This window comes from Dromaius novaehollandiae, chromosome 15 (genome assembly GCF_036370855.1).
Source record: "Dromaius novaehollandiae isolate bDroNov1 chromosome 15, bDroNov1.hap1, whole genome shotgun sequence".
In the NCBI taxonomy this organism is placed as follows: domain Eukaryota; kingdom Metazoa; phylum Chordata; class Aves; order Casuariiformes; family Dromaiidae; genus Dromaius; species Dromaius novaehollandiae.
This window is the reverse complement of record NC_088112.1, coordinates 1,573,922-1,584,914: the sequence shown is the minus strand read 5'-3', so window position 1 is coordinate 1,584,914 and position 10,993 is coordinate 1,573,922. Positions and strand designations below refer to the sequence as shown.

General features: G+C 54.9%; 2 protein-coding genes and 1 long non-coding RNA gene across 6 annotated transcripts; 1 reads left to right on the top strand and 2 right to left on the bottom strand.

Moving 5' to 3' along the window:
- Positions 1-57: 57 nt before the first annotated feature.
- On the bottom strand, positions 58-2,356 carry SLC35A4 (solute carrier family 35 member A4). The gene has a single exon (XM_026105510.2). The coding sequence runs from the start codon at positions 2,353-2,355 to the stop codon at positions 1,384-1,386; it is 972 nt and encodes a 323-aa protein (XP_025961295.1). The 5' UTR covers position 2,356; the 3' UTR covers positions 58-1,383.
- Positions 2,357-2,439: 83 nt separating this feature from the next.
- LOC112986284 (SLC35A4 upstream open reading frame protein) lies at positions 2,440-3,700 on the bottom strand. The gene is made up of 3 exons (XM_064520737.1): positions 3,574-3,700; positions 3,327-3,425; positions 2,440-3,139 (listed from the first exon to the last, which is right to left on the bottom strand). The coding sequence occupies exons 1-3, from the start codon at positions 3,586-3,588 to the stop codon at positions 2,942-2,944; spliced, it is 312 nt and encodes a 103-aa protein (XP_064376807.1). The 5' UTR covers positions 3,589-3,700; the 3' UTR covers positions 2,440-2,941.
- Positions 3,701-3,759: 59 nt separating this feature from the next.
- On the top strand, positions 3,760-8,231 carry LOC112986288 (uncharacterized). Of its 4 annotated transcripts, none has more exons than XR_003259974.2 (4): positions 3,760-4,380; positions 4,513-4,578; positions 4,665-6,009; positions 6,679-8,231. It is a non-coding gene; the product is annotated as an uncharacterized LOC112986288 (long non-coding RNA). The 4 variants fall into 4 exon arrangements; XR_003259972.2 differs by having other exon boundaries at positions 4,513-4,813; positions 5,234-6,009; XR_003259973.2 differs by having other exon boundaries at positions 4,513-5,660; positions 5,920-6,009.
- The last annotated feature ends 2,762 nt before the right edge of the window (positions 8,232-10,993 follow it).

The window sequence follows — 10,993 nt, the reverse complement described above, 5'->3', positions numbered from 1 at the left end:
CATAGGGCTCTGCCAAGCAAAGCAGATGCCTTCCTGCAGGGAGGACAAACACACACATGCTGTTGAACAGCAACTTTAATAATCCTGGCAGAGCCAGCACCAACTTCTGCCTGCCAGGAATTCACCAGCAGCAGCATTCATGCAAATCCAGGTGCCACCTCCCCTGTGGGGAGCGGGCAAAAGAGTCTCCACGTCCCCATATTCCCCACCTGCTCAGCACAGAGCAGTGGTGGTAGGTAGCCCCACTGCACCCAGGAAGGGCAAACAGGCCCCAGGGACAGAAGCTCTTTGGCCAGGACCTGGGGTGAGGGACAGGCTGGAAAAATGCCGGGAAGAGGTGGGGCATGAGGCTCTCCAGAGAGCAGCACACAGTCCTGTGCAGAGGACTGGTACCTTTAAAAGACTAGAGGCAGAAAACCCTCTTCCTCATGTTTCTGAGTGCTCAGAAGCAGCATGGACCAGCCCAGGGTACCCAAGGACTTCAGTGCCAGGCTCCCCCAGAGATGAGCGCTGGGGATCAGCTGGGCACAGTGGGTGGACATGGCCCCCGGCCACAAAAAAGCACCGTCCCATAGTGTCACAGGAATAAAAATGGCACCAGAGCAACGTTGGCCTGGCAGATTGTGCAGCAGGATTCAGTAAACATACATGTGAGCCTGCAGCACACCAGAGCTAACCGCCGCAGGGGGATCTCTGAGCCAGGAGCGTTTGCCGGCACAGGAGAGGGTGCGTTCTTTGGTGCGTAGAAAATGGGCACAAGCAGTTGGACGATGCAGTACGCTACGTGCCAGGCTCCGTTCCAGAGGCTCAGCCCACCCGATGGCACAGGAACCCCAGGACATGGAGTAATCCCTCTTCCCAAAGGCACTTGGAGCCCGGCTGGGCAGGAAGCTGGCCAGGCTGGAGCAGGGCCCAGCCAGGGGCACTCTGACACAGGGGCCAGTGCGGCCTTGCACACACGTTACACTGCTGAAATGGGGGCAGAGAGGTCCTGGCCCATATTCTACAGAACTGAAGGCTACCTTCCCCAGCTTCAGGAGTGGGAGGATTTGGACTTCATCCTGCAAAGAGCAAGGCACAGAAGGAAGGTGCCCAGCCAGCATTTTTGGCTGCAGACCTTTGGAAACAGGGGCAGGGCACATCTTCTCCCGGGGTCCTTGCTAGTCTTGCACACACTGACTAAAGCCATCGTATGCATTTGTTCCAGCTCAGTGACAACTCACATTCAGCTGCCCTGCCTCCTTGCATGCACACACAAGGGCAGAGGTTGACAGTCCAAGTAGCACTATGCTTCCAATTTAAGCCAGCCCCGGTGCAGCAATGACAGCCCTAAATAATGACTAAAGGCTACCCTGGTGCCGCATGCAGGGCGGGAAGGTGGTGCTATGTGACCCCATAGTACAAATGAACAGCAAGGCCGATACTTGCGACAGCGATGAAGAAGAAGAGGGTGAGCTGCAGGTCAAACAGGGTGACGGACAGGAGGGCGTTGACCAGGATGGAGCAGGAGATCACAAAGAGCCTGGTGATGTTACTGCTGTGCTTCATGACTACAGACATGATCAAGCCATTCAAAGCCTGGCTGACCACGATGACCAGCACCCAGGAGGAGAAGCCCCCCAGGAAGCCTCCCTCTGGGCTGCTCCAGAAGTGGCCAGTCACATTGAGCAGGACCCCAAAGAAGTAAAGGAAGAGGTTCTGGAGGCTGAGAGGTAGAGCCTGGGCTTTCAGGATAGCTTCTGTGTAGACAGCAGACAAGCCTGATATGAGGCAGTACACTGAGATCAGCAGCAAGCCCACCAGTGTGATGTGCAGCTGCATCCTGGAGGGGCTGCCAGGGTCATGGGGGTCCTGCAGGCCTCCACAGCTGTAGCTCACCCCAGCAGCCGTCAGCAGGAAGAGAGCCAGCCACTTGCGCATGCAGAGCCTTTGGTGCAGGAAGAAGCTGTAGAGAAGCGCTGTGCTGACGATTTTTAAGTTACTCAGGACCTGGTAAGTGCTGGGATCCATAAAGAGCTGCATGTGAACCACCAGGTTGTTGTTTGCAGCATAGAGCAGGGCAGAGAGAGCAAAGGGGGCAACATGATACCATGACACAGCAACTCCCAGCAGCTTTCGGTCCCAGATCACCAGGAACAGGAGGGAGAACACCAGCTTCGTCAGCTCGATAAGAACCACAACAGATGAAGAGCTGAAGGGGATCTTCCCATCCACCTTACACAGGTTTAGGAGGGGAGCGTGAGAGCCGTATATGGCTACAGACAAGATCAGCATCAGTCCCCACAGCCCCCTCCGAAGCACCCAGTTTGCAGGGCTGAGCAGAAAGCCAGCAGCATTACCAGACAACATTGCCATTTTCAGGTGGCAGCCAGCAAGGGCAAGCTGCTAGCAGGGCAGGGAGGCCAGACAGAGTTGTACCCTAAAACATTTCAGAAGAGATCAAATACCACAAATTTAATGAGTTCGATTAAGACATGCTAGCCATTACATTTCTGGTGTAGTGGAAGGGAACGGTTTTGTTCTTCATTCAGGAGAGCGCTTCAGGCCTTCCCAGGAAGCCACAAAAGCATGTTCCTCGGGCACAGTCATCACTGGAGGGAAGGGCACATGGGCGGTCAACGCGATGACATGTCACCGACAGCTTCTCACTCCACAGGGGAGCAGGGGGAGAGGCAAGGGGAAACGGCAGCTGGCAAGCACTTGGCTGCTGATGCTTCTAAGCTATGATGAACAGAGGAATCTCCTCTCTCTTGATACTCTAATAAATATCCCAGAATCAGACCTGCTGATGTCTCATAGGTATCTGATAAAAAGCATTTTTCCAGTGGAAAAGAAAGGTGTATGTGACTGCTGTCCTCGAAAGCCCTGGGAACCTTCTGCTCCTGCTGTCTAACTGAGAAGAGCTGCTTCTAGAGAGTGACCTCTGCCAAAGGGCTCCTCTCTAGTCCCGACCTTTTTTCAGAGAACTGAAATAGTCCCGGATTGTCTTCTCAACGTTGGGAACCGCGTAGTTCTGAGCTGCATATATTCCCGTGCAGGTGCCGGCCACAAATCCTAGGACCGCCGAAAAGCGAAGTTTGGCTACGATATAGCCTGCCAGAAAGCCTTTGAGGAAGGGAGAGGCCAGCAGCGAGCCATCCTGCAGCGAGAGGGGAGAGAGCAGCGTGAGGACATGGGGCGCTTCAGCGACGGGGCAGAGCTGAGCCCCGTGTTGCGTCCCGGCGCGAGGCCTGGCCGGGCTCCCTGGTGCGGGCCCGGGGCCGCGTCTCGGCCCCAGGGGAGCTGGGAAGGCGGCGGCGGGGCCCCGACACGCGGCTCCCGGTTACCTGCCCCACGCCCGCCTGCACCTCGTCCTCCACCCGCCGCTGCAGGCTCTCCAGCTGGTCCTTCAGGAAGGCGAGGTCCTTCAGCTTGGGCACCGAGTCCTGCGCGAGAAACACGCGCTGCAGGCGGCCGCCACCCCCGCGCGGCGCGGCGCGGCACGGGCACCGGGGGGGAGCGCGGCCGCTTGTCCGCTCACGGGCAGGACGAGAAGCCCCAAACCGAACACGCCCGTCCCGCCGCCCCGCTCACCTTATCGTCCGCCATCTTCCCGCCGGCGGCGCCCGCCGCGCACGCGCGGCCCGCCCCTGCCGGGGCCACGCAGGGCCGCGCGGCGCCATCTTGAGGCGGAGCGGAGGGAGCGGGGCCGGGCCGGGCGCTGCGTGCGGCGGTTGCGTCATCCCCGAGCACCCCCCCTTCTCCCCCCCCCCCGTTCCCCCGTACCGGCAGCCCCAGGGGAGGCACCGGGGCCCTTCCTGGGAAGGGGTCGGTGTGGGGCAGCGCGACCCTCACTGCGGCCTCGGTGCTAGTGGCACGGCAGAGCTGCCGGAGGCTCCAGCGGCTGCTGGCGGTTCTCCCCCCCAGCCCCCGGTGCCCGGGTGGGGTGACGGTGCTGGGGCCAGGAAGGGGCCCCGCAGAGGAGAGGTCTGGCCCCGGTGGAAGGAGAAGCCTTGGCGGGCCCGGGGCCTGCTGCCGGTCCCCTGCTCTGAGCCCGGGTCCTGGTGGCTGAGTGAGGGGTGACATGGGGTCTGGGGGGGCTGGGAGAAGGGGGACGCCTTCAGCACGAACGGCGGCGGGGTGCAAATGCGCCTCTGCATTTTAGGAGGCATTTCAGGAGACATCGCAGAGCTGTGAGAACGCAGCCCGGCAGCTGCCCTGGGCAGCGCAGGGAGGACTCCCCTCCCCGGCTCTGCAGACCAGCAGAGGAAGGTCCCATGGGTTTGTCAGGCCTCAGCAGAGCATTTGGCTGAGCTTGGTCTTCAGGAACCCCCATGGCTCTGTCCCAGGGGACGCTGCCATGGTGCCAACGTTGGCTGCAGTAGTGGAGTGGCCCCACAGGTGACTGCCCCTCTGCTCCCCCTGCCCCCTTTCCACTCTGGCAAAGCTCTGCCTTGGGCTCACGGGTTTTGAGATCCCAGTCAGCCCCTGGCTGGACTGTTACCTGCAACCACTGAGTCTCTGTTTGTTCAGGCCTAGGGAAGGAGCGGCAGCAGATGAGCTTGAAGGCCTGGGAAGGATGCAAAGGAGAAGAAAGAGGTAGAGAGAATGTGCTGTCTTTGCTTCCTGGCCCGCTGGTGGAAGACAAGCCTTGGTATAGTGTGAGAGCACCTTCTCCTTGCCAGCTCCATGGGAACGTTTCTGTCAAGTGGAGGAGGAGCTTCTGCAGGATTCTGAGATCCCCTGCACAGTAAGTGATGAAGATACTGGAGCAGGCTGAGCCCAGCCCTTGGGTCACTCTCTTCCCTCTGCTCTAACTGCCCGACCTGAAGAGGTAGGTAAATGGGGTCCCTGATTATAGAACCCCCAGTCCTTTTCTAAGCCTTAGTTTTTACGCCTCTGTTTTTACACCTCTACCTGCACTGCCCCAAGGATGCTGTGATCCACCTGTGGGCAGGGGAACGTCTTCCTAGCCATGGGGGGACCAGCCCCTGCAGTCAAAAGAGGATTCCTGTGAAAGAAAATGTTAAAATACCAAACTGAGTTAAGGCAGCTGGGTGAGAGTGGGAGTCCGGAGCTAGGATTAAAGGGAAGCACTGTCAAGGCTGGGAGGGCACAACTGTGGTTCCTGTGTGTCAGGACCTGCCCTTCTGCAGCCCCTGTTTCCTCAGGGTCTTCTCCCTTCACGCCTCCACTGCATATGGGTGAGCTCTTGTGTCCTAAAGACTCATTCCATGTAAGTCTGTGTGACTAGATACTGCAGGTGTGGATGGAGAAATAGCTACCAGAGAACAGCAGGCCAAAGAGAGGAAGAGTACCTGCTGAGAGATAGATTGTGAAAGTCTCCCAAAAACTGATGAGGTCTGGAGACTGCCAGTGGTGTTGAATCGCCAAGAGCTGAAAGACTCAGAATACCACGAGTCTGCTGAATCTGTACAAGGCTGCTAACACAGGCTAGCATCTGCTGTGGGTTGTGTAACTTGGACCATGCCCAAGAATGCGGAGGCTGCTGTGTGCAAACAGAGACTGCAGGATTATACAAGCATCTAATGAGAGAAGAGCCCCTCTGTGTGACGTTGTGAGCACCTACCTGGAAGCCCCTGCTGCGTCAGTGTGACGCTGCACTCCTCAGTAAACAGCTGCGGTCGGACCCCTGGGGTTGCTGCCCAGGTAGCAGCATGGTGAGTGCAAGTGACCTGTGTGAGTAAGTCACTGTGGTGTGGGACTGGTTATCTGCTGCTAGTAATACCAGCTTGAGTCTATTAATAGCAACAGCTTAAGGACTGAAAGGCTTTCTGATAAATTTTAGCTCTGACTCGATCCCCCTTAAGGTAAAAGGTAATTTACACCACTTAGACCCCTGTTCCACATCTCCCCAGAAGGAGAGCTTGGGAAGGGGAGGAGTTGGGGACCCCTGTCACCCAGCTGTGTGTGTTGCAGTGCCTGGAGACCAGCAGAGGATACACAACAGCTCACCGAAGAGAGCCTGCAGGTGCTGATGTGCGTGCAGTCCCTGTGCCACCACAGCAGGTGAGGAGGCTCACCCCATAAGGTTGGTCAGGGAAAGCAGGTTGTCCCCACAGCCCACACAGGAGAAACCAGTTCTTAGCTGTGGCTGTGCAGTGCCTGGCTAATGTAGAGGGGAAGAGCCGTGGCTAGCGGGGACTGCTCTCTAGCAACATGTTTGTTAAGTGAAAAGTCATGTGGAAAGTGAGCGTATGCTAGTGCAGTCTAGAGAGATGTAGAGCACAGAAAAAAGCCAAGCAGCTTCCAGTGCAGAGGTCTGAGAAATACTAAGGCTTTGAGTCTGTGTCTCAGACCAGCCCTACTCCTGCTTATGTGGCAGGTTCTTGCCTCAGGGCTCTGGTGTGGGCCTAGAGGACATCCACTCTGGAGGCTCTTGGCCTGAGCTCTCCAGTGACTGGCTCCCCTGTGTCTGTCAGGACCCCAAATGCTGTGGCTGGGGTTCTCTCCTGCCCGCTCCCTGGTCGTAGGCTGTGGTTCCTGGACAGCTTTCCTTTATCCAGCATTGAGGGGTAGAGGCAGCCCCCTTGGGCTCTCTCCTGCTGCAGGTTTCAGGGCAGAGATGATGGTCTCTTGCCGTATCAGGCTATGTCCAGCCCAGGGACAGTGCCAGCAGCAGGAACAAGGAGCAGAATCTTTCCCATCCTTATTAAACCCTCTTCCTCTCCCTTTCAGGAGCAGAACACCTGTGTTTGTGCAGACGATGCTGTGGGCTCTTCCCTCACTGATCGGAGTGGATTAGGAGTCAGTGCTTTTTTTTCTGGGGACAGAAGGCAACCAAGGCATCCTGCCTGTATTCACATCTGCCGTGATTCCCCAAATCGCTCTTCTTGCCATGAACAGCTTCGTGCTTTCTCAGGAAGACTTGGGGGAATGCTCGGGTATGATGAGAGCAGCAGCCTGGTTGACTCTTGCTTTTACTGCAGACAAAATCAGTGAGGAGAGAACAAAAATGAGCTAGGCTAAAGCTGGCAGCTGATCCTACGCAAACTGCTGTGACTTTGCTGCCTGGGGCAGTGGAGATGCGCTCCTGGCTTTGCTCCTAAGGGCAGAGTTACCCAAGGGGTGCAGCAGGCTCGTAGGGCCTTAATCAGGGCCGCAGGGCAGGACCAAAGCAGGAGTGATGGGCAGGAGAAGGAAGCTCCATGTTTTACTTCTCTGTAGCACATCCAGAAACTAAAGTGGCCTCCCCTTTGCCCTGGAGCTCCAAGCACACTGATGAGGTGGCAGCTCTTCTCCAGTGCTGCTGGGATGAAAAAAGCCTCTCCTGCCCTGCTGGGCTGTGTTCCCAGCACTCACAGGTTATGCCTCCCTGAGGAGTGGGTGAAACAGCAGCTGCTGCTGTCCTTTCAGGGGATTTTAGGGATTGGGTGAACCTCCTTAATGGCAAAGGAGAGTCTGGATCGAAGAGAAAACAACTGACCTAGTCAATAGCTGTGTCTCTTCTGGGGAGATCTCTCTGCTAAGAGATCAAATGTAGTAGCGGTTCCTAAATACAATAAAAGTACAGCAGGACTCACTGTGGGGGAACAGAGCTGGCTGGGACTGAGCGCTCCTCTGCCAGCTACCACACAAAGGCCTGGGGCATTTTGCTCCACTTGGCTGTTGGGGGCCAAAGTGGGAGGCTCAGCTGGCCATTTCTGCAAAAGGCAGGACAATTCTTGGGCACTACTGGAAGTGGAGTCTGTCTTCAGTCTCCAGTAGCCACAAAGATGGCATGCAGGAATCTGATTCATGTGTCTGATGCAGTTTCTAGAGCAGAAACTACTTTTCTCCTCACTCAAGAAACGAGCAGACAGGGTCTCTGATTTCCAGTATTTATTCATATTCAAGCAATGATATTAATATTGTTTTATGACAGTGCTTTACAGCCTTGTAAATGGAACGTAAGTACACAAGTAGCTGAAATTTTACTTTCCGTACCTTTGTAAAAAAGAAAGAAAGAGCGAGGTGGGACAAGAAAAGCATGTGTAAAGGGGGAAAGAGAGAAGGAACCCAAGGAGAACATTTCCTTCCCCCACCATGACCCACGGAAAGAAGAGATGCAGTGGGCAGACAGCAGTAGGGACATGGAGGTGGCTCTCAGCTGCCCTCTCTTAACTCCAGCAGCACAGCCCAAGAGCTCTTCCCAAAGGAGGAACTGGGCAACAAGCAGGTGAGTTGTCCTGCAAACAGTTTTTTCTTTTTTTTTGCCATGGATTAAATAAATGAAGAGCTGCTTTGTTTCAGTTGTGGCTCTCCAAATTTTATTCCCAAGGACAAAAATGAGGCAGCATGCTGATAACGCATGTGATTCCCACTCAGCTTTTCCCAGTAGCTCCGCAGCAAGGGGTGTGCAGGCTGCCAGAAAGAGAAAAAGCCAGTGGGGGCAAAAGTGCCGCAGGCCTGCCTGCTTCCATTCTTCTGCAGTATTTTATCCATGGGTTAATGAATGTAAAATCTAGTTACTGCTCCTTCTGCAGGGTTGTCTGGAAAACAAGCTCACTTACCCTTTGCAGCTCTCCCTGGTATTTCACAAGATGGCCCCAAACAGCTGGTCAAAGGATGGGCAAGAGATGAGGTATCAGTTACCCACCAGCAACAAGTACAAGGGCAGAGCGTGGTTTTCTATTGCCTGCCTGGCAGGCCCATTTGAGGGTCCACACTAAAGTGCTTTGCCCATTTTTGCACAAAAAAAAGAGCAAGATTCCACATTCTGGCACTTTCAGTCCATACCGCATTGGGAATAAACCCCTGGTTTTTTTCAAGCAGAAGCAGAGGGAAGGCCTGATACACTGCAGAGTGAGTTTGTATCACTCAGCTGCAAGTGACCTAAAAACCAGCCGCCAAAGAGCCCAAGATTTCCTGCTTAGCACCAAATGTGAAACTAATACCAGGCACCAGAGAGTGCCCGGGGGTCGTGCATGATTGATACGAGTATGGCCAGACCTGGCATTTCAGTCAAGCTGTGCCCAGCAAAAGCTTTGCTAGGGCCTCCTGCAGAAGCTCAAGAACATCAACAGCCAAACTTGGAGCGCCTCAAGTGGGCTGCAGATGAAATGTAAGTGTGTGTTCTCACCAGCACCTTTAGCAAATGGCGTGGTTTGGCCAGAATGCTTCTAGGTGGGATGAACAGGAGGAGCTTGCTCTGAGGGCTGTCCCACAGCAGCAGCAGTCCCTACTGTGGATAAAACACTGCTGGCTGCTTCCTCGAGAAGTCTTTACAGTGAAGGGCAGTCGAGGGGCCACCCCATCCCATGCACAAACACACTGTGATCTGTCAGTGCCCAACTTTGTTGCACGTGCTTCAGGGTGCTGCTGTTGCAGCTCGCCCCTCCAAGCTTGGTCCCGTTCACAGTGAACGTGACATTGTCTGTTGAAATGGCTGTGCTGGCTTTTGGGCCAGCCTGTTTCCTACAGGCAGCTTCATACAGAATCACAGAATGGTTGAGGTTGGAAGGGACCTCTGCAGATCATCTAGTCCAAGCCCCCTGCTCAAGCAGGTTGCATACAGCATGTTGCGCAGGGCCCTGTCCAGATGGCTTTTGAATATCTCCAAGGAGGCAGGCTCTACAACATCTCTGGGCAACCTGTTCCAGTGCTCAGTCACCCTCACAGGAAGGAATTTTTTCTTTATGTTCAGAAGTAACTTCCTGTGATACTGTTTGTGCCCATCGCCTCTCGTCCTGTCACTGGGCACCACTGAGAAGAGTCTGGCCCCATCCTCTTTACACCCTCCGTTCAGGTGTTTAAACACATTGATAAGATCCCCCCTCAGTCTTCTTTTCTCCAGGCTGAATAGTCCCAGCGCTCTCCAGCACTCCTCACGTGGAAGATGCTCTAGCCCCTTAATCATCTCAGTGGCCCTTCGCTAGACTCACTCCAGTAGCTCCATGTCTCTCGCATTCGGAGCCCAGAACTGGACCGAATACTTGAGGTGTGGTGGCCTCACCAGGGCTGACTAGAGGGGAAGCATCACCTCCCTCGACCTGCTGGCAATGCTCTTCCTGATGCAGCCCAGGATGCTATTGGCCTCCTTTGCTGTAAGAGCACGTTGCTGGCTCATGGTTCAATTGGTTGGCTCAAGGACACTTGGTATGCTGAGGCCCCAGGGGGGCCTGGGGCAGGAAGCAACCCAGGCTCACACTAGGGATGGGGCATGCAGGGCCGGCTGAGGGAGCTTGGCTACTGCTTGGTTGGTAATGTCACTAGTTACTCCGCGAAGAGCAACTCTTCATGAGAAGAGGCATGCAGGTTACACCCGTCGTGTTTTGCAGAGACCTTCAGCACCCAAACAGCTCCCTGCCATCAGTCAACATCTTACAGTCCAGGCTGATCTGGATTGCTAAAATATTGGAAATGAAATGATGCAGAAAAAGCCTTTCTTATAATTTAGTGTTTTCACCATACTCTTCTTGTGCAGTTACCACTGAGGTTTTCTATTTGCTGGCCCAAGAAATATCAGAAGATCAGGAGCCATGTGCCTGCAGACCAGCTCACAGGGAAAGATGCCGGGGCATCAAAGCTGCCATTATGCCCTCAATCAGAGCACAGAGCCTGCAAAGTATTTTGCTTTCCCACCAGAGCTGCACCTCACCTTCCTCCTGCTAGACACAGTTTTACTTGACACTAGTATCCAGAGTGACTGATGAGGACAGCATGCGGAGGAGAGCACACATCTGTCTCTGTCACCTGCTGTTGATCAAATTTTTCAGCATCAAAAAATGCCAAGTAGAGCAAATGTCTCCTCTTTTACCTTACCTCAGCCTGTCACTCTGAAAGTGATCGCAGCATGACTAATGCTGCCAACATTGCTTCGGCTTCCCTCCTCTACGTCCTCAGAGCTTTAAGTTGCCTTTCTGCTGCTTTGCCCATGCACCTTTCCATGAGAACTAAGCACTGTGCAGATGTGTTCAGTCTGACGTGGTCACTGAGGGTGCCAGCAAAACCCCAAACTGCAGCACTTACATCTCGGGAAATACGTGCTACTGAGCCACAGGGGAGTTTGAGG

What these genes read in the sequence shown, in the direction of transcription:
- LOC112986284 (XM_064520737.1), bottom strand. An exon ending in TGCAGGCGGGCGTGGGGCAG is followed by an intron (nt 3,140 to 3,326) that starts GTAACCGGGAGC and finishes CTCTCGCTGCAG; the next exon opens with GATGGCTCGCTGCTGGCCTC.
- SLC35A4 (XM_026105510.2), bottom strand. Translation starts at nt 2,355, where the DNA reads ATGGCAATGTTGTCTGGTAATGCTGCTGGCTTTCTGCTCAGCCCTGCA.